This window comes from Equus caballus, chromosome 14 (assembly GCF_041296265.1).
Source record: "Equus caballus isolate H_3958 breed thoroughbred chromosome 14, TB-T2T, whole genome shotgun sequence".
In the NCBI taxonomy this organism is placed as follows: Eukaryota; Metazoa; Chordata; class Mammalia; order Perissodactyla; family Equidae; genus Equus; species Equus caballus.
In genome coordinates this window covers 37,620,774-37,642,716 of record NC_091697.1, presented here as the reverse complement: position 1 = coordinate 37,642,716, position 21,943 = coordinate 37,620,774, and the positions used below count along the sequence as shown (strand labels likewise).

Here is a 21,943-nt window from a genome sequence, read left to right as displayed (position 1 = left end):
ATGTTCTGTGCTGTGTTCTTTAAATACCGCTCTGATGCCACATTGTACCTGCTCAAATCCAGTGTTGGTTTCCTATGGCACAGAGAATAAAATCAAACTCCTCACCATGGTCTGTAAGACTCACCACGGTCTGGCCCTGCCCACTCCCCAAACTCATCTCCTGCCCATTTCTCCTCAGGTCCATGACATGACAGCCATACTGGCCTCCATCTGTCCTCATACACAGCAAGTGACTCCCTGCCATACTTTAGGTCTAGGCTCAAATGGCACGTTTTTGTTTTGGGCAGGGGGTGCATTTTTGGGAGGCTGAGTTTAGGCCACCTCACCCCTTGCCTTTTTCCTCCAGGAAACTCTCTCACCCCAAACTGGTCCAGCTCTATGGGGTGTGCCTGGAGCAGGCCCCTATCTGCCTGGTGTTTGAGTTCATGGAACACGGCTGCCTGTCGGATTACCTGCGCAACCAGCGGGGGCTCTTTGCTGCAGAGACCCTGCTGGGCATGTGCCTTGATGTGTGTGAGGGCATGGCCTACCTGGAAAAGGTGTGCGTCATCCACAGAGACCTGGTAAGAGGGAGAGGGGCAAACAGCGACAGGTCCAGGATGAAGGGGCATGACCCACTGAAATGTAGAGCTACCAAGGCTAGGAATGCATTAATCAATAATAATAAGTCACAGGCCGTCGCCCTTCCCATCTCAATGTCTTCCTTCCTCCACCCACTCCGGGATGTCCTAGTGGGAAAGTGCTTCATGAGGACTCAGATCTCGGCTCTAACCTCAGCCCTGCCTCTAACTTTCGCTTTCTGAGTTTCGGTGTACATTCTTCCAAAATGAAGCTAACAGCCTCTCCTTCTTAACCTCTTTGTGCCTCAGTTTCCTCCTGGTAAAATGAGGGAAATGGACAATTTTTCTCAAAATGTTATCCAGGGATCTACCAGATTCACATTGGGATGGTCCTAAAACCATCCTAGAATCTCTGGGGATTGGGGCGCAGAAATATTCATTTTTAAATGTCCCCCATGTGGTTGTGGGCACATTAAAATTTGAGACGCTCTGCAGTCTTTTGTTACCAAGGGTTCTTCCGATGCAACATTCTGTGATATTAACTGGGGACCAGATACTCTCGCTATCGAGGAGTAGTTTGTGTTTTTTTGGTTTGTTTGTTTGTTTGTTTGTTTTGTTTTTTGAGGAAGATTAGCCCTGAGCTAACATCTGCTGCCAATCCTCCTCTTTTTGCTGAGGAAGACTGGCCCTGAGCTAACATCCGTGCCCATCTTCCTCTACTTTATATGTGGGACACCTACCACAGCATGGCTTGCCAAGCGGTGCCATGTCCGCACCCGGGATCTGAACTGGCGAACCCCGGCCCGCCGAGAAGCAGAATGTGCACACTTAACTGCTGAGCCACCTGGCTGGCCCAATCAAAGAATAGTTTTAAGAGGATTAGCAATCTCAAAACATTCTTGTTTTAGTCAAATGGGCGACGGCTTCTTCACATCATCTCTAAAGTTAACATATCCTATCACATCAGGATGCTTTCGAGCATGTCGTTGGTTAGACAACACCATGAATTTCTCTTCTAATTAGGGTCCCAGGAATGAAGATAAAAGACCAAACTCACTCATCCTGATAAAGGATCTTACACATTCAGCTTTCTGGCTTCCAACAGGTGCTAGTGCAGCTTAAATAGCAGCTGTAAAGCTCCCCATGCCCTTGTACGAAGCACATTGAAAAGCAAAGCACGTGATTATAGGAGACTCCTTAATTTCTGATTCTCCGCCCACAGTTATCTTTTCCCTGTTGTTCGCCTGTCTCCTCTCCAGGCTGCCCGGAATTGTTTAGTGGGAGAAAACCAAGTCATCAAGGTGTCCGACTTTGGGATGACAAGGTAATAGGGGAATGTGGTGCCAGCAAAGTGTCAGGAATGGGACTCAGGCCTCCAGAACATGCTGATGTTCTCCCCCCGCTCTCTCCCCAGGTTCGTCCTTGATGATCAATACACCTGTTCCACAGGCACCAAATTCCCGGTGAAGTGGGCATCCCCGGAAGTCTTCTCTTTCAATCGCTATAGCAGCAAGTCAGATGTGTGGTCATTTGGTGAGTGTCATTCTGGCACCACACCCACGTGATCTGGGACTGTGGGCCCGCCTTTTTATTTGTTGGATTCAGGCAACCCTACTTGCCCTGAACACTGGATGATAAGGGCATGACACTGAGACTCTGTGTGTAAGAGCAGCCCTGAAAAGTGTGAAGGGGACTCATTGTTGTATTTGTTCCTGGAGATCTTTGAAATAGGGGGTAAAAATAAAAGTGGAAAAAGGATTATGGTGACAGCTGCTGTGAGATCGAAAGTTAGAGGAGTCAGGAGATTGGAATATGAGTTCCTTGAGGAAAGAGACCACGTTTTTTCCAATATTCCCACACTTAACCCTCAATAAATGTTTTTCTCATTCATTCAACAACAATTTATTGAGCATCTACTACATGCCAGTGGCTAATCTAGGTGCTTATAACGCAGTGGTGCATAGGATAGAAAAGACTCCTATTCTCTTGGAGCTAAATTTTAGGGAGGAGGAGAGACAGACAACAATCATGCAAACAACCTAACTGATATGTGTATATGATAACGTCAGGTGGTGATAAGTAAGTGCTATGAATATAACAAAACAGTAATGGGATACAGAGTGACTAGGATGGAAGGTGGGTCTATTTTAAACAGCATGATCTGGGAAGGTCTCTCTGAGGAAGTGACTCTTGAGCAGAGACCTGAATGATGAATGACCTTTTTCCCCTTTGCCGATTGCACCCAAAAGCAACCGTGGGCTCCATACAAGAGAATCCTGCCTTGTGGCTCCCATTGGGCCTGGATCTGTGTTCAGCTGGAGAAGGAACTGTCCCCATTCAAAGATCCAAGGAACAGTGTCCCTGACAGAGGAACCTGCAAGTTCAAAGCTTGGTGTGTCCAAAGAAAAAGAAGGAGAGTGATTTAGTGGGAGAACAGGAGGCAGTGAAGTCCACAGGCCGTGATAAGGAATTAGAATTTCTAATTCTAATTAGAAATGAAAATGGGCACAAATGAAAGACAGAATGATGCTGGTGTGGCAGCTAGTACTAAATATTCTTGCTGGATTTGTCATGTCATCCTGAGCCATAGTTTGTGTGCACTACCTCCCTCTTTGATTTGGATTACAAGAAGGATGATGCTTTGGACAGGAATGGGTTGGAGTTTGGTTTGGCTATTCTGTCTGAAGGAAGATTTGCCAAGTATATTGACTAGTAGTAGAAACCAGGGAGAAGCTAAGTCTCTTAGGAGCAGGACTGATTTTAAAGTCTTCTCCAGCATTTTAGAATATCCATTTCCAATAACCAAGTGGTTTGCTAATCATGAGTGCTTCTGAACTGTTCCTTGAAACAGCTCCCCCGTTATACAGGCCCACCTATGACTTTGTTAGCCAAATTTAAGTTACGGAGTGAACTTGGAAGAAATCTAAGTGCACTGAAGCGTTCTCCGAAGCTTCTCCTTTCCCCAGTGCGCATGACCAGGAAGGGTAGGGCTGATGTGCAGCCCTGCAGGTGATGCAGCTGGGCACCTGGAACCCAGCCCGTAAAGAGACGTTTGCAGCCGTGGCCACTCTGGCACATTCACCTGCTGACTCTGAATGTGGTTTATTCTGCCACAGGTTGTCAACCTGGGAATTTTCCGCAGCATCCTACAATTAGAGGGTTGGGCTAAAGTCTGCCCCTGCCTAGGATGTATCATTTGAAGAATCCAGAGATAAGATTGACTGATGGAAGCATAGTAGAAAGGGTTCCATGAAGAAAGGGTGAGAAATCTGGTGTGGCAACCGGAGAAATAGAAAGTCCAATGGTCCGAGAGATCGGCGCCTGCCTCAAGGCCACTGGACTTGGTCATGCATTTTAAGGTTTTTGCCCTAATTAGCTGAGCTACTTTAAGCAAGTGAAGTAACCTCTTTTGGCCTGACTCAGTTTCTCATCAATGCATTACAAGGTTTGTATTAAGGCAATTGTTTTCAAACCAGGTTTGAGCAGAAATTCTGATCCCGAGGTCGGGGCTGGAGCCTAGGATCTGCCATTTGAACAAACTTCTGAGGTGATTTTTACTCAGATGTGTAGGGCTCATCCTTTTGGAATCTCTGCCCTAAGGTTCTCTGAAATATGCTTTGAAAACCACTAGGTTAGGTGATCTGCAAGCTCTGTTCCCACTCTGACATCCTATTAATATATCAGCACACAACAAAGCCGGGTGTGACATTTCTATGAGGGCGGAAGAGGAAGAGATTAAATCAGAGGTCAAAAATGGACAACCTGAAGACGTGTTTGCTTGGTCTAAATAGTATTTTTAAAAATCAAATTGAGTGTATATTTTAAAACTCTCAATTTATGACTTCTTTCTAAAAATCAGAAAATGTGGCAATCCTGAGCCCTCATTCTCATGTGCCATACATTGGCTGGAGCCAAATCACAGCTGTCCCCTCAAGACAGAACTTTTGACCTCCAGTTTTCCACAGTCCTCACTAGTCCCTATTACAGCCCACCTCATCCACTCCATTCATTTACATCATGTGTAGACATTAGAGTTCACGTCCTGTGCAACTTTTCGTAGTAACATTTGAGTTAGGTATAACAAAGGGCTGAGCCTGAAAGTTCTTCACCACTGGGAAGGTTGGGAAATCTCACTTCTTTAGAAATAGGACAAGCGTAACAAGCCACAGGTGTCCTGATACTGTACTTCCTGGGGGTAGGGACTTGAATCCTAATGCCAAGGAATCTGTGATTTCTAGACATAAGTTTGTTTATTTGCTATTTTTGAACTTTATCATAAGCTGTGCTGTACTCACCATTTCTTGTAGGTGTGCTGATGTGGGAAGTCTTCAGTGAAGGCAAAATCCCGTATGAAAACAGAAGCAACTCAGAGGTGGTGGAAGACATCACTACCGGATTTCGGTTATACAAACCCCGATTAGCCTCCTCACATATCTACCAAATCATGAATCATTGCTGGAAAGAGGTCAGTATAGGAAGTGGTTTCCCCGAGTTATAATCTATGACTTCAGGGTCTGCCCTCTTTCCTAGAGAAAGGAACTCTCTTAGAGGACGAGACAGCAGGGATGACTAAAATAGATAAGCAGGAAGGTGACTTTGAGCATCTATTAACTAGAGAGGTCCCCCATCCTGAAAAGAGCTGGCAGTGACCTTAAATATTATTTGATTTGCTACATAATGTCAAAAACCATAAGCATACTGTCAGAGAGGAAGAGGGGGTGTGTTTTATCTATCTATACGTCAAGATGTTAATTTTCTGAGGAAAAAAAATCTGTATCATCAAAGAACCATTAAACGTTCATAAAGTTCACTTAGACTGTGAAAATACGAAAATGATTTAATTAAAGTTCATTTTATTCATGCAACAATTCAGAATGGGGAGCCAATGAGTCTGTACCCCCACCCCAGACGTCTCAGTTATCCCATGTTTGGATTACAGGCTGTGCCTTGAGTCACAACAGCACAGGTCTTAGATGTCCTTTGGTGAGTCAGAACATTGTAAATTTCAATGAAAGTCAGAAGTTCCTGAAATAACAATACAAATTCAGATCATTGAGGGGTAACATGGTGGAATTGAAAAAATACAGGATGCTTGGGTTTTGTCTCAACTTTGCCATTTTAGTCATTGACCTTGCACAATTTTCTGAACCTCTTTTCTCTTACTGGTAAGGGAATTAAATAATGCTTATCTGTAAGTTCATAGATCTTTTATAATCAGACACAGAAAAACAAACAATAAAGATGTAAAGGCACAAAACAAATCCAATCCTCTTCGCAAGAATTAAATCCAATAGTAATAATAATGATAGCTGACATTTATTTAGCACATTTTTCTTTTTTAACTTTTTTTGTTTTTTGAAATAATAGACTTTATTGTTTAGAAATTTTAGATTTACAGAAAAATTGAGCAAATGGTACAGAGAGTTCCAATATACCCTCCTCCCCTACTAATAACATTTTGCATTAGTGTGAGATATTTACTCCAATTGTCAACCACTATGGATACATTGTTATTAACTCATGTCTATAGTTTACATTAAGGTTCACTTCCTGCGTTGTATAGTTCTATGAGTCTTAACAAACGTATGATATCATGTATCTACCATTATTGTATCATACAGAAGAGTTTCACTGCCCTAAAATCCACCATGCTTCACCTAATTATCCTTTCCTCCTTCTCTCCAAACCCCTGGAAACTTGATCTTTTTATGGCCCAAGTTTTGCCCTTTCCAGAATGTCATATTGCTGGAATCATACAGTGAGTAGCCTTTTCAGATTAGCTCCTTTCACTTAGCACTATGCATTTAGGATCCCTCCATGTCTTTTCATGGCTTTATATCCCATTTCTTTTTATCACCGAATAATATTCTATTGTATGGATATACCACAGTTTGTTTATTCATTCACCTACTGAAGGACATCTTGGTTGCTTGCAGTTTTTGGCAATTATGAATAAAGCTGCTATAAACATTTGTGTGCAGGTTTTTGTATGGATGTAAATTTTCTGCTCAATTGGGTAAATACTTAAGTGTGATTACTGGATCAGATGGTAACACTGTGTTTAGCTTTGTAAGAAGCTGCGAGATTGTCTTCTGAAGCGGCTGTACCATTTTGTATTCCCATCAGCAATGAGAGTTCCTGTTGCTCTGCATCCTCACCAGCATTTGGTGGTGTCAGTGTTTCAGATTTTAGCCATTCTAACAGGCGTGTAGTGGTATCTCATTGCTGTTTTAATTTTAATTTGCAACTCCCTAAAGACATATGATGTTGAGCACCTTTTCTCCTGCTTATTTGCCATTTGTATATCTTCTTTAATCAGGTGTCTGATCAGATCTTTGGCCTTAATTAGGTTTATTTAATTGGTTTATTTGTTTTCTTGCTGTTGAGTTTTAAGAGGTCTTGTATATTTTGGATATAAGTCCTTTATCACTTATGTGTTTTGAAAATATTTTCTCCCAGCCTATGGCTTGTCATTTCATTTTCTTAACAATGTCTTTGCAGAGCAGAAGTTTTCAGTTTTGACGAAATTCAATATCAATTTTTTCTTTCATGAATTGCGCTTTCAGTGTTGTATCTAAAAACTCATTGCCAAACCCAGGGTCACCCAGATTTTCCCCTATGCTATCTTCTAGAAGTCTTATAGTTTGCATTTTACATTTAGGTCTATGATCCATTTTGATTTAATTTTTGTGAAGGGTTTAAGGTCTGTGTCTAGAGTCATTGTTTTGCATATAGATGTCCAATTGTTCCGGCACCATTTGTTGAAAAGACTACCCTTTCTCTATTGATTTTGCTCCTTTGTCAAAGATCAGCTGACTTTACTTATATGGGTTTATTTACGGGCTCTATTCTGTTCCATTGATTTATTTGTCTGTTCTTTCACCAATACCACACTGTCTTGATTACTGTAGCTTTATAGTAATCAAGCTTTATATACAGCTTTATAGCTTTATAAACAGCTTTATAGGCAGTGTCAGCTTTCTGACTTTGTTCTTCAGTATTGTGTTGCCTATTCTGAGTCTTTTGCCTTTCCATATATAGTTTAGAGTCAGTACGTTAATGTCTACAAAATAACTTGCTGGGATTTTTATCATGATTGTGTTGAGTCTATAGATCAGGTTGGAAATAATTGATATCTTAACAATACAGAGTCTTTCTATCCACAAATGTAGAATATTTCTCCATTTATATAGATCTTCTTGATTTCTTTCATTAGAATTTTATATTTTCCCTAATATAGATCCTGTGTATAATTTCCTAGATTTATACCTAAATATTTTCTTTTTTTGGTGTTATATAGCACTTATTTTATGATGCATTTTTATACATGATTTTATTCAATTCTCACAACAATCTTATGATGTAGATACTATTATTATCTGCATTTTACAGATGGCAAACTGAGGTTCAAAGAGGTTAAATAACCTGCTCAAGGTCACATAGCTAATGAGTGGTAAAGCTGAGATTCAAAAGCAGGCCATCTGATTCCAGAAAAGCTGCTGCCAACAACAAGACATAATGGCCTCAAATACAATATATATGGAAGCATATTTAAAAATCAGCAGGGGCTATTGCTATTGAATTCTGGCTTGCTTTGGATTTAGCTGTGGCATACAAGTACAAGGAACTCACAGAGTTCTTTTCTTCTCTAGAAACCAGAAGACCGACCACCCTTCTCCAGACTCTTGAGTCAACTGTCTGAAATTGCAGAATCAGGACTTTAGCAGAAACTCAATGGCAAGCCATGGGCTGCAGATCCTGCGTGGGGGAGGGAGGCCCTCCTTCCATAGAGCATTAATGGCTGCCACCAGCCCAGGACTCCCCAGAGACAGCTGGCCTATCACCCCAGTCCCTGAGCTGCCATGGAGGCAGCACCCTGACAGAGGCTGGCACCGGGCCACAGGCAGGAGGTTCAGCCGCTGAACTGGGAGTGGGGCCAGACCAGCGGCGATGTCTCTACCCTCCCTTCAGCCTCTTATCTCTTGTGGTGCACAAACCTCTATCTGACAGCTTTCAGGCAACACTTCTTGCACTTCTTCTTAGCGAAAAGGAGAGACGGGGGTTTGACCCCCGATTATTATTTTTATTGGTACTTTAAACATGGATCTAAAGTTTATGGTCAAAGGACATTTTACTTAGCCTGACAATACGGAACCCCAGGATACGGGGGAAGAGGAATGAGGAGCATGACTTTTTTTCGAGGAGAACTGGTGAGCTAATTAAGGTCAGAAGGAGTGAGCTCTGCCACTGAGATGCTGTCAGCCACAGCTTCCTGCCATAGAGGATGATGGGACAACGGCTCACACCAGAGGCCGGATATTCTGAGAAGCAGCTTTCTGAGGTTTTACTCGTAGAGTGCACTGCCACCTCTCTCCTTGAAGGGAGCATAATGAACTGGGATGAACAATTCTAAGCCCATGGTTGGAGCTCTGGGTATGTGGTACCTGGGCAAGAAGAGGGCATCTGATGGTGGGGTACCTACTGGTACAAAGAAAGGCCTTACATTGTCACCACTCTGATGCTCACCGTTAGTACCGAGCCAGGCAGGTGACTATGCCTCCCCTTCTGCACTGAAGGCCTCTGCAGGCATCCTGGGAGGAATGATTACTTCTGAACACTGACTGACTAAGGACTCCGTTCTTGGTTTTTGTGGCCTCCAGGAATCAGTCCCCTCTCTGCACTATTCCACCCTCATCAGCAGAGGGCAGCATTATGTTGGGCAGTGTGGCCTTGCAGAGAAATTGAAGCTTTTTAAGCTCAAGAGTTTTGCAACTTCAAGGTTGAGGCTTTGAAGCCTCCCACAATTCTAGGAGAAGAACAAGGGGTCTGTTCTTGCTCAAACTATCTGGATGGAAACTGAGTCAGGCACTGAGTTGCGTGCTTCCAAGGTACACAAAGATGCCTACTGTTGGCTGAGCGCTTAAATATGCAAAGTGAATATGTACTGAGCTACAAGGCTTACCTGTAGAATCTCAGTTCACCCTGAGTTCACATCAACCCCATGAGATAGTAGTATTATTTCCATTTTACGAATGATGGAACTGAGGCTTTAAAAAGCCAGGACACCTGCCAGAAGTGGCAGAGCAGGGCAATGTAGAGCCAGGATTCCAGCTCACATCTGTTTGACTCCAATGCAGTTTCTTTATTCCTACTCAACACTGTCTCCTACTGGGAATGAAAGGAATTGCAGAGGAGATAAATACAGCAGAGGGAAAAGACAGAAAGCCAGTAAAGACTTCAACATAGCATCAGCAGCGAGTAATGTCACTCCTGCGTAGACACCTATGGTTGGGGGTGTGGCCCTCCAACTTGAATAGCATCTTCTTTTTCTTCGTCGGTATTCTCACCTTGGTCAGAGTTAATGACTTTGGAGTTACTCAGTTAATCAAGCCTTTGATTCACCCAACCCATGAGAGTCATGTTGCATGAAGCCATTTATAGGTGAGCTTCAAAGCAGCTTTAAAAGATTCTTCTGCAGCATATAAATGCTTCCTTTAATTATCATTCCAACTTTGAGTTGGCTGCAGTCTTCTTGAACACTTTGTGGGCAAGGGTATTCCCTGATGTAAGAGAGATTTAATTTTCCCACAGTATTCAGGTAAAACTTTTAGAGGAATTACTGGATGGTGATGCAATTGGCTCTCTCTAAATCATGTGACATTTTGACGGGCTGGAGATTCAGATGTATAACTTTTAACTATGATTATTGTGAAACTGGGAGCCTCAAGATAAAACTCTAACATCCAGAAGATGATTTTATTCAACTTATCCAAAATCATCGTTATTTACTTTCACACATTTTGTACATTCTCTTTTGGAACCCTTAATTAGAGATAATTTCTGGAACATCCAGCCTGGAAGGAAAACATGGGAATTGACTGATTTCTATGGTCTGGTTTAGAAAATTCCCCTTACATGATATTATCTCGTTCAAGCTCAGATTTGTTGGGGCCATAACCCAACATGTGAGGATAGTTAACCTCCCAGTGTCATATCCTGCAAAATGGGCTTCCTGCCTGTTTTTTTTTCCTCTCACATGAAAATGGTGCCATGTGGTCACAGGGAATTCCCTTATACAAGGTTTTGGTTCTATTTGGGTTTTATAGATTTTGCATTTTGTACCTTTTGAGACTATGTATTTATATTTGGATAGATTGAATATTTATTAGTGTACAGTCATTGCTAGTGTTCACATTAAAAATGTTACCAATATCCTTTACCCTTTGTAAAGCACACGAAGTTAAAGGTTGGGTGTAGCAAATAAAGCTGTATATTTTCATAAAAATGCTATATATGGCCTGGGTTCCATATTTATCCAAATGTCAAACAACCAAAAATTTTCCTTAAGTAAAAATGGTTACATGGTTTCCTGTTCCACAGACAAGTGAAGACTATATATCCTTCGACAACATTTGTTCAACAAGTAAACATCAAATGCTTCTGACTTTTCTATGATCCGCTGGGCTGAGTGCTGCAAAAACAAAGATGAAAAGGGCTTTTTCAAGAATCTCCAGGTATGGTTGGGAAGGCAGACATATAAACAAGGATTCTTAGAGCAATTAGAGCAACAACAGAAGTATGGTCAAAGAAGAGAAGAGCTCAGAAAAAAGTGATGGAATCTGTCAGGGGAAGGGTACCATCAGGGGAAAGTTACCATCAGGGGAAAGGTACCGTCAGGGGAAACTTCCTAGAACCTTGCTACTCATAGTGTGGTCCATGGTCCAGCAACAGCAGTATGACCAGCTTGTGACAAATGCATATTCTCTGGCTTCACCCTGAGACCCACTGAATGAGAATCTGCCTTTTAACAAGATCCACAGGTGATCATATGCATATTAAAGTTTGGGAAGCACTGCCGTGGAAAACAATGTCTGACTCAGTTTTGAAGATGAATTATGTTTGGATTTATTTATTTATTTTTGCTAAGCAAGTGGACAGAAATAAGAGAAATACTTTCCAGGTAGAGGGAGAAAGGAAACAATGTATTGGGAAGCAATTATCAGTTTGCCATTGCTACAGCACAAGGGGTGCGTGCGTGCGCGCGCGCGCGCGCGTGTGTGTGTGTGTGTGGTCTGGACAAGAGTGAGGATGATAGGACTAGGCAAATTGAAACTGAGGCTATAAATCCAGGCAAGGATAATGTTTTAAAAGACAAAAAAAGTTTGAACTGTACCTATAGACAGAAAAGATGTCATTGAGCAAGGGGAGAAGGTCAAATGTGCGTTTAAAAATATACTCTGGCTGCAGTGTGGTGAGTGGATTTGAGAGAGATGAAGCTGGGGGAAGAGAAACCAATTTGGAGATGATTTTTGCTTTGCTCCTAGTACCAAATTATTGTTCATATTCATTCACTGTCATCTGCTGTGTGGGTGACGTGGAAATTGTAATTCTGAGTTCTTCAGTCACAGTTGGACAGCAATGAATAGCTGTTCCCTTCCCTCTTAAAATCCTGGTGAAATAAAAGGATTATTACAGTTTCGGCGTGTTGAGTTCTCCCTGTACCTTTCAGTTTATCAATGCCCGCGTCCACGGTAGGAGCCTGTTCATGCACCAGAGGACCACTAGGTACTGGTAAGAAAGCTTGTGGCTTCCACATGGTCCTTTGTGGGACTCACCTCTGGGCTTTACTCCCACTGACAAATGATCCAGATAGGAAACTTCTAAAATGGACTGGATGAACAGCTTCGCTTTTTAGAGGATTCATCCTGCAGACCCTACTCTCCCTGGAATCTCCCAATACACAAGTCCACCACTCTGAGGAAGAGACAGAACATACCCCTTTCGGCAAGGTGGGCAGTGTGTCTGTGTGTCAGCATGTGCAGAGGGAGCTGCGCATTTCCTGGTTAGAGGGGCTCAGAAAGGCGATCTGATCAGAGAGGGTTGGAGGTCAAGCTGCATTCGCACAGAAGGCACATGTTTTTACGTAGACTATATATTTATTTGCCGTGGCTTTGAGGCAGGTACCGGAAATTTGGTGCACTAAAGCCCTCTCCCCAAAGCCACCCCTTGGCAACAGCAATGTGTGTGTATGTTTGAGTGCATGTGTGTATCAGTGTGGGTGCATGTGTGTGCACGTTTATGTGTATGAGTGTGTCTTCAATGACTTTGAGATTCTCCCCAAGGCATGATGTGTAGTTGGCTTGTGAGATAACAGAATCATAGAAATACTGTTAGAAGGAGTTTCAGAGATGACTTATTTATTTTATGAATAGTTACCATTTGCCTGCCATTGCTTGACACTGTGTTAGGTACATAGATGAAGAAGATACCTTGGCAGTTAGGGACCAAACACATCACACTCAAATTAGGATAATTCAAGGAGGGCTTATTTACAAAAGGACTGTTTAAAACAGTGTGCATCAGGTTTAGGAGAGCCACAGGAGGTAGTACAGAGGAAAATAACAGCCAAGGCGCAGTTACCACCCACAGTCCTGAAAAGATGAGGACAGGGAGGGGTCATTTTGAATGTGGAAGCAGAAAGTCACCTGGAGAAGGTTGACTTGAGAGGAGAGGACCTTTAGTGAGGGACAGAGGGAGCCCAAGGCAGCATCACAAGAAGGAAACCAGAGGAATAAATATGCTGACCACACTCTCTTCCCGTCCCCCCATCAACTGCTGGGGCTTCTTGTTGGCCAGAGAACAAGGAAGCCCTAGTAGGGTAGTCCACAGAGGTCAGTCTCCAGGGCCAGAGAGCAGGGTGAGAAGAGTGGAGTGGATCTGGAAGAGCAAAGAGAAGATGTCCAGCACAGACATCAACCCTTCCTGTAAGACACTCTCAAGTAGTAAAAAAGTCCAACACATAAACAAATACAGCTTATCCTCATTCTTGCAGATTCCACATTTGCAAATTTTGTCTACTCACTCAAATTTATTTGTAACCACCAAATCAAGATTTGCAGCCCTTTCCCAGTCATTTCATGATATGTTCAGGCCCAGAGCAGTGAAAAATTTGAGTCATTCTACACACACATTCTCAGTTAAGGTTGAACAAGGCGATGGTCTGCCTTCTTGCTTCAGCTCTCATACTGTAAACAAGTGTCCTTTTCATGGTGTATTTAGTGCCACATCTTTTGCACTTGTGTACTTTTCACTGGTCATTTTGCTATTTAAAATGGCCCTCAAGCATAGTGCTGAAGTGCTGTCTAGTGTTCCTAAGTGCAAGCAGGCTGTGATGTGCCTTACGAGGAAAATATGTGTGTTAGATAAGTTTCACTCAGGCACAAGTCATAGTGCTGTTGACTGTGAGTTCAATGTTACGGAGTTAACGATATATATTAAATAAGGTGTCTTTGAACAGAAATGTGCATAAAACAAGGTTATGTACTGATCGTTGATGAAAATTTTGTGACCAGAGGCTCACAGGAACCTAACCCTGTATCTCCCCTGGGAGCAGTGGTTCAGCATTCACTAATTCTGTGTTCATGGTGACTTTATAAAACATAACCACCAAATAATGAGAATCAACTGTGATTACAAAAGAATGGTGTAGGTTATCTGATGGAGCGGTGGTCACAATACAGTGAGAGCACAGAGAAAGAGGTGAAAATACACAAGGGATCAAGGAGGGCTTCACAGAGGAAGTGACGTTTGACCTGTGTCTTGAAAGGTAAATAGGAGTTCCCAAGAAGGAGAAGGTCTGGAAAGACATTTCAGGCAGAGAAACGGGCATGCATAAAAACACATCTTATTCCACCTACTTCCATTGCATTATTTTTATGTTAGGACTGGGAGCCTTGAGGCTCAAAGCCAGCAGGCACTGACCACATTCATAGGGGAATTAGTTGAAAGAGTCAAGTGGATTCTGATTCCTCACCTTCTAGGTTCACCTCCACCTAATTGCTCTACACCTGTCTAGAGCTACTAAGGAATTTCTTGTCCCTTTTCATTTTCTCAAACTGATTGTAAGTACAAGTGTCCATAAGCTGAGAAAAGCTATACATTCACTTGTTTTTCTGTTTTGTATCTCAAAGTACTTTCCCATCCAAGATGACGTTGGATTTCTACAGTAGCTTTGGGATGGACATTGGGGCCGGAGGTCTCACTTGAAGAAAAGGGAAGTGATGCACAGAGAGCATGCCTGACGTTCTAGAGCTACGTAACACAAGTGAGATTAGAACTCAGATCTTACTCTAAGGCTCATACCTTCTTCCTAGAGATCACATCAAAATTCAAGCCATGTTAATAATAACAACAATAATAATAATAATAAACGATCCCATTTTTGCACACTTAACAATGTACCAGACTCAGCTTAGTGTGTTGCATTTACCCTTTCATTTAATCCTCCCAGGAACCCAAGGGATAGGTACAATTATGATCATCTTACTTTTACAGATGAGCAGTGCAGGGCTCAGTAAATTAGAGAAATCATTCACGGTCCCACAATTAGTAATGGCAGAATGGGGGCTTGAAGCCAGACCTGTCTGTTCCCGAATTCCATGCTCCCAGCTGTTCCATGGGGCGCATTATAGGCCCACTCATGCTAGCCTCTGAGAATACAGCAGCACTCACCTCGGCTATGTTGTTGATTCCCAATCCAGTTCAGAATATGCTCAGACCCTCTTTACCAGTTCTTTTTCAGAATTCTCGTAAATAATATTTGTTTAAATAAAGATGAAATGTTACTTGCCATCAAGCTGTGTGTAAAAGATCTGACCTTCAAGGGAGGCCAGCTCTCCAGAAGTTGTGGGAAATGAGCAAAGTGAGGGAAAGACAGCAGAGAAGGGAAGGAATGGGTTTCCAAATGGCCCAGGATAGAGCTGCAGTGTTTCAGCCACAAAAAGTCTTCAATTTTTTTTTTTTTTGAGGAAGGTTAGCCCTGAGCTAATACCATCTGTGCCCATCTTCCTCTACTTTATATGCAGGCCGCTGCCACAGCATGGCTTGATGAGCTGTGTGTAGGTCCATGCCTGGGATCCGAACCAGCAAACCCCAGGCTGCCGAAGTGGAGAGCATGAATTTAACCACTATGCCGCTGGGCCAGGCCCCAAAATCCACAATATTTTACCTATAAAATAAGAGGGCTACTTCTTAGGATTTTGTGAGGATTAAAGGAGCCATCCACATAAAGTGCTTAGCATAGAGGCTGGTCCCAAATAAACATCCAATAAATGTTAGTTTAGAAATATATGCTTTAACAAATTATTTCAGATTCAAAGAAGGAAATAAGCAACCCAGTTTCCTATGGAAAGTCCTCGGTCTGGCTTCAGTCACCTTGGGCAACCCTTCTTTTTTGGCCTCAGTTGTTTCACCTATAAAATGAGGCAATTTTGAGTAATGGTCAGGTTTTATCTAAGCAATAATAAATTGGGTAACTGACCATCAAGTTTCTCTTTTCCTGCTAACTACACAAATGTTAACTACACAAACCAAATGTGTGAGCCTATTGTAGGGAACCCACAGCACAGAGGGATTTTTAAAAAATTTTTCTTTCCAACTCATACCCTTTTCCTCCTTTCTTTTAAAAAATTTATTCCTAATTCAAAATTTTTTTAATGTAATGCATCCATGTAACTTGCATAAATATGCTTTTAGAATAAGGTGGTGTTTTAATGAATACGTGGATTCCGTTTGGGAGGGGGGGAAATGAGGCTGTGTGTGATTTTGGTTAAAAGCATAAGTTTTGGTTGCACTTGGGCAAGTTATTTAGCCTGCCTTAGTTTCCTCAATTGCAAAATGGGGCTAACAATTATATTTTCCTCACAGGATAATTGTGAATGTTAAATGAGATAATGCACTTGGTAAATGTTAGCCATTATTATTAATATTAGTATTTGTGTTTTCTCTCTCCAGAACCAATTCTCATGCCCATTCTAGATCCTCCACTGTTGGTTTCTATTGAAGCAGGGTTTGCCGATGGATTTTAAATAGAGACCTAGACGTCCTAAGCGACTTGAGGCTTTTCTAAAAACAAGGCAATATTGTCAAACATGGAACCCACATTGCATGGGCCACAGCTTTGCAACAGGCAAAGCAATTCTCACCTCTAGCTTCAATCCTCTTATTGCTGATGGTGCAGCCTGGGGTTGGACATGAAGGAAATCTGAAGGCAGTAGACAGACAGCAACAAATTTCCCTGGAAACGCACAAGCTAAGATTTCTTTCTATTTTTTTTTTTTTGAGGAAGATTAGCCCTGAGCTAACATCTGCTGCCAATCCTCCTCTTTTTGCTGAGGAAGACTGGCCCTGAGCTAACATCCATGCCCATCTTCCTCTATATGTGGGTCACCTACCACAGCATGACTTGCCAAGCTGTGCGATGTCCACACCTGGGATCCAAACTGGCGAACCCCGGACCACGGAAGTGGAAAGTGCTCACTTAACTGCTGCGCCACCGGAATGGCCCCTAAGATTTCATTTTTGATTATTCATTCAACACATTTTTTACTGAACTTCTATTTGGTACTAGTCTCTGAGGATACAACGGGGAACAAGACAGAGACATCCCTGCTTTCTTAGATTTTTATGCTCTCATGGTGGTATGCAAGCAAGTATATAACCAATTACAACACAGCATAACACGCGGTATGATAGAGAAAGCCCAGGGGCTAGGGGAGCATAGGCGACTAACCCTAACCTAACCCAGATGTGGAGGGATCATGGAGGAAGAGACATCTAAGTGGATACAAGAAGGATGAATAGAAGTCAGGCAGCAAACTAGAGAAAGGGTGGAAGGGGAGGGACACGAGGACAGACAAATTCCAAGCAAAATGCCCAACTTGTGCAAAGGCCAAACGCAAGAGAGAAGACAGCAAATTTGGGGAACTAAAAGGTTCCTGTTAGCTGAAGCATAGCAAGCTTGTTCACAGCAGAAGAGACAGGAGAGGTAGCCGCCAGATCACGAAAACCCTGTAGGCCGTGATAAGGAGTTGGGACTCCATGGTGAGAGCTGTGGGGAGCTCGGGAAGTGCTTTCCGTATGGCAGGGGCCTGTCCTTTGCTTTACTTCAGGCGATTTTCCACATGCACAGGGACCCTGGAGTGCATCCAACCTACTTCACCAAACAGATGGGGAAACAGAGGTGAAGTGACTTGCCTAAGATCGCTTAGTTGCATAACTAGGAGCAAAAGGCAAGCCTCAGGGTTTCCAACACAGTGGTTTCAACCAGACCACGTTGCTCCCCTTATAAGCCAATAGAATTCAGGGGTCAGGGAATTATTTTTGCCTAAGCTCTATCTAAATATATATGTCATCATCTTTTTTGTTTTTAAATAACTTGTTCCTGAAAAGTGAAAAGACCGGGAAGGAACAACAGGGACAAATATGTCTTCCAGAAATCTACAATATCCAAAATGGTATGCCCTTTAGAATGAAAATCCAATCTCTCATTGTTACATATTTGTAATCACTGACACTTAAAAATCCTAAGGATCACAGTGGAAAATGGAAAATTTAAAAAAGAAAGGAAGAGAGAAACCTCAATTCTGTTTTTAAAGCCATCCTCCACAAACACCCCCACAGCTTTCTCACATGGTATCAGGGACAGAAATGCATGTGTGTGTCCATATATATATCTATATATATCTCTATATTATGATATATCTAAGTCATACTTTCTGAAACAGCAATTTAAATTAGAGCGGGTGATGTAACTAACACCAAACCACAAAGGATCTTGAATTCTGAGTGCCTGGGAAGTGTCACGAGATCAGTGAGGGCAAAGATTTTTCACAAGTTCTTTGCTGAGACATGAGTAATGTGGCTCCTCTATAAATAGGCCCTGATAGGAATAGCTGAGTGATTAAATACAGATTTGTGAGCTCTAGCATTATTCACAATAGCTAAAACACGGAGGCAATCCAAGTGTCTATCAAAGAAACGACAGATAAGCAAAATGTGCATAAATGTGCAGTGGAATATTATTCAGCCTTAAAAAGGAAGGAAATTTTGACATATGCTACAATATGGATGAAACTTAAGGACATTGTACTAAGTGAAATAAGCGGTTTCAAAAAGACAAATACTCTGCGATTCCACTTATATGAGATACTTAGTCAAAATCGGAGACAGAAAACAGAATGGTGGTAGCCAGGTGCTCGGGGAGGGAGGTTGGGGAGTTAGCGTTCAATGGGTATAGAGTTCAGTTTTACAAGATAAAAAGAGCTCTGGAGATGGATGGTGGCAACGGCTGCACAACATTATGAATGTATTTAATGCCTCTGAACTATACACTTAAAAATGGTTGCAATGATACATTTTATATTATGTAAATTTGTGAGTCTCATGGAAACACTTCAGAAAGGTTCCCTTGTAGCAGGACTTTATTCCTCATATCTATATACATCTTAAAATGTCTCAACTGCTTCAAATTATTTACCCTATGAAGTCGGAAGGGCAACTATTATTCCCCACATTATAGATATGAGGGCCTACCAGGAATAGAATGGTGAAGCGATTTGCTAAAGGATCCCAAGGTTGGGATTTGGTGTGCTCCGACTTCAGCGGCTGCATCTCAGTGAGACCCGTTTTCGGAGAGCCCTAAATGGCAGGTAAGCCTTGAAGAGAAAGATGCCTATCCTCTCAGGTCCTTCTCTGCTTGGCCAGGAAATCCTTCCCGTCACGATATATTTTCCTTTTCGTCCGTTAGGCAGTTCGTCCTGAATGAAGTTGAGGCAGGTCCCTGTTTAAGAGATGGCAGCTTCGGGGATTCGAACTGAAAGGGATTGAGTTGTTCTTGAGCAGAGGAGCAGCATTAGAGACCAGACTCGATTGGCGGAGGCCCCTCTTCCCACCCCTAGACTTATTTTCTAGCACTTCACCCGGTTCCTTCCTTCACAGGACTTTTCCCAGCCGTAACTGGGACCTTTGCTGGTTTAATGTATGCCCTCTTTGATAAACAAGTTTCAAAAGGGCAGGGACCCTGTCTTTTGTACACCAGTGCACATCCAGCTCCTGGCACGGTACTTGGAACAAAATAGCTGCTCAATAAATATTCGGTAGCGAAATGAGCGCTTGCAAATAATGTGAGATCAATGAGATCCAAATGGATCCCCAAGCTTCCGTCCTCCCACGGCTGCAGGTGTGGCTCCCAGGCACGGGAGTCTGGGCGCAAGTCCTCCCCTCCAGAGCAGGGGAGTTGGCTGTCCGGGAGCGGGAGCCCGGGGTGTAGGTCGGGGATGCGCGGGCCGCAGAGAGGGGCGAGCCGGGAGCCCCTCGCCGCAGCCATTTCCTGCTCTTTGTGCGGCCGCCGCGCAGCGAAGGGGCCGGGCACCGGCGGGGAGGCGGAGCCACGGCGAGCGGAGGGGCGGGGCCGAGGGCGGGGCCGAGCGCGGCGGCCGGCTGAGCGGAGCCGGGCAGAGCATCCTGTGCCCGGGCGCGGTGCCCTGCCGTAGCCTTGGGCCCCTCCCCTGGACCTGCCGCACACCCAGGTAAGCGGCGCTCGCAGGCCTCCGGGGCGGCGCAGGGACTGGGATGCTGCTGGGGACAGCGATGTGGCCATGAGGATGCGCGAGGGGCCAGCGCACCTTCTCCCAGCCCGTTGGGGGCGCTCGGCGTGGAGCCCGGGCTAGCGCGGCCTGGGGTCCCCGGAAGCCCCCGGAGACGGCACCCCAGGCCCTACGCGGGCCCCTTCCCCCTCCCGCTCACCCCGGGCCCCGCGGCACGGACCCCCTGCAGGAAGGCGCGGACACACAGCGGGGCTCGGGCGGGTCGTCGGCGGCGGCATCAGCAGGTGCGCGGCCTGGGCCGGAGCCGCCGGCCCTAGAGGAAGCGGCGCTAATCCCGAGCACCGGAGACACCTGCAGCGGCCGCGAGCTCGGCGGCGGCGACATCCCCGCGCCCAGGTACTGCAGAGCGCCGGCCGCCGCCTTTGCGCCGCGGCCACCATCGCCTCCCCCAGGGCCAGCGAGAGCCGCCTGGACCCGCCTGGCAGCCGCCTGGGGCACACAGCGCCCTGCGGGGAACGTGCGATGGGTGGGGCGAGGGGCGAAGCGGCGGTGTTTGGGTGTGGGGGCTTTAATGAGACAGGAGGCACTTCTGACCCGCTTTGAAGCCTTCTGGCCTAGACTAGCATCGCTCTCTCTCTCCGGCTGGCTGAGGGTGGGGAAGGAGGTGGGGGGAAGGGGACGAGTGGGCTGACTGCTGGGGAAAAGGTTGGGTTTTCTTGAGCTCTGAAGAATGGGGAAGATGCCTACCTGTCTGTTGTGGCTTCTGTTTTCCAGGATAGCCCTCCCCCTCGGTGGGTCCACACCGCCTCTGTGAAAAGGAAGAGAAGGGGGTGCTCTCTGTTTTGGGGTGAAGGTGGGGGCGGGAAGCATGTTCCATCAGGAGCATTGTTCTCTGTAGGGAGAACCTGGCAGGGAAGGTCACTAGGACTGCCCAGGTGCCCTCCCCGGACCAAGGAATCTGACCTGTGCTTGCCTAGTTTCCCCAGCACAGCAGAAACCCAAGGGCTGATGGGCCGTCAGCTCCCCTTCTAGCCAGGCCAAGAAGAGGGCAATGATCTTTTCCTGCCAGCTGGTGGGTGCCTGTGCCCTCATGGCATAGGCAGGGAGACTGGGGCAGTCCTGCGGGCCTGAGGGGCAAATCACGTGACAGTGCTGGTTCCCATGCTCCCCCTTTCCACCTCCAGCCTGTGTCCCCTTTAGGGTGAGGGCTCTTCTCTTACTCTTGGGCACAGCCCCTGTTGGAAGCCATGCTGGCAACCCTGGAGATCGCAGATGTTGGAGGACAAAAATCTAGGTCCATGTCCCTGGGCAGGATTGTGAGTGCCTTGAAGGTTGTTTTCTCCACCATCAGATCTTCTCTGTGACTGTCCCTGAGGCCTCCCAGCTCCATTGCCATACAGTGCCCTGTGCTGCCCCCATTCTCCTGTGTCAGAAGTTGTTTTCAAGAAAAGAGCCAGTGAAAGTGTATATCCTCAAGAGCTAAATACACAAAGATTTCCTATTCAGTACAGAGCAGGTGCTTCAGAAGTCATTTGACCAGAAGGGAAATAGGCTGGGAGGCATGTTAATGGGAAACAAAGCTTTAAGTCAAAATTTTTGACGTCTCTCCTGGTGGAATTTCAGGCAGTGGGCTGGAAGTGGGAGTAGGGAGCTAGGTAGCAATTTTGGGGAACAGCACTCTGAAATGAAAATATCTAGCAGCTCTCAGCTCTGATTGCTGTAAGGGCAGCTTTGGCCCTGAGGGCAGAAATATGTGGGAGTGTGTGTTTGTGTAACTGGTCAGGGGTTACTGTCGCTAGCAGGCATTTATTGAGCACCAGTGTCCACTTGGGGGAGGTGAAACTTTCCTGTGGATATAGAGCTACGGGATGGCGCTGGCTGCCGTCTACCAAGACAGTTACTAGGCCACAAGGAGAGTGTGTTGTTGCTTACAAAGCCAGTGCTTCTGGCTAGTTCTGCACACTGAGCCTCTGGCTGGAGGCATTCGCTCTCTGCTCA

General features: G+C 44.6%; 2 protein-coding genes and 1 long non-coding RNA gene across 13 annotated transcripts in view; 2 read left to right on the top strand and 1 right to left on the bottom strand.

Moving 5' to 3' along the window:
- ITK (IL2 inducible T cell kinase) overlaps window positions 1–12,024 on the top strand; it is a 67,550-nt gene extending 55,526 nt beyond the window's left edge. Inside the window, exons 13-17 of one of the 2 annotated variants that reach the window (NM_001433492.1) lie at window positions 347–563; window positions 1,820–1,884; window positions 1,975–2,093; window positions 4,868–5,025; window positions 8,213–12,024. In NM_001433492.1, the coding sequence (NP_001420421.1) occupies window positions 347–563; window positions 1,820–1,884; window positions 1,975–2,093; window positions 4,868–5,025; window positions 8,213–8,284 (631 nt within the window). In that variant the 3' untranslated portion in view covers window positions 8,285–12,024. The remainder of the gene's footprint in view (window positions 1–346; window positions 564–1,819; window positions 1,885–1,974; window positions 2,094–4,867; window positions 5,026–8,212) is intronic. The other variant, XM_014730550.3, reaches the window with a different exon arrangement.
- On the bottom strand, window positions 5,459–21,043 carry LOC138917446 (uncharacterized). 3 transcript variants are annotated; one of them, XR_011425480.1, is made up of 3 exons: window positions 20,909–21,043; window positions 20,693–20,753; window positions 5,459–5,585 (listed from the first exon to the last, which is right to left on the bottom strand). It is a non-coding gene; the product is annotated as an uncharacterized lncRNA (long non-coding RNA). The 3 variants fall into 3 exon arrangements; XR_011425479.1 differs by lacking the exon at window positions 5,459–5,585 and adding an exon at window positions 12,741–19,179; XR_011425481.1 differs by lacking the exon at window positions 5,459–5,585 and adding an exon at window positions 19,080–19,212.
- The window catches only part of CYFIP2 (cytoplasmic FMR1 interacting protein 2), a 125,237-nt gene continuing 123,076 nt past the window's right edge, over window positions 19,783–21,943 (top strand). For 2 of the 8 annotated variants that reach the window (XM_070233936.1, XM_023617328.2), the window contains exons 1-2: window positions 19,860–19,927; window positions 20,175–20,341. The gene's annotated coding sequence lies outside the window, so the exon portion shown is untranslated. The other 6 variants (XM_023617332.2, XM_023617329.2, XM_070233934.1 and 3 more) reach the window with 5 other exon arrangements.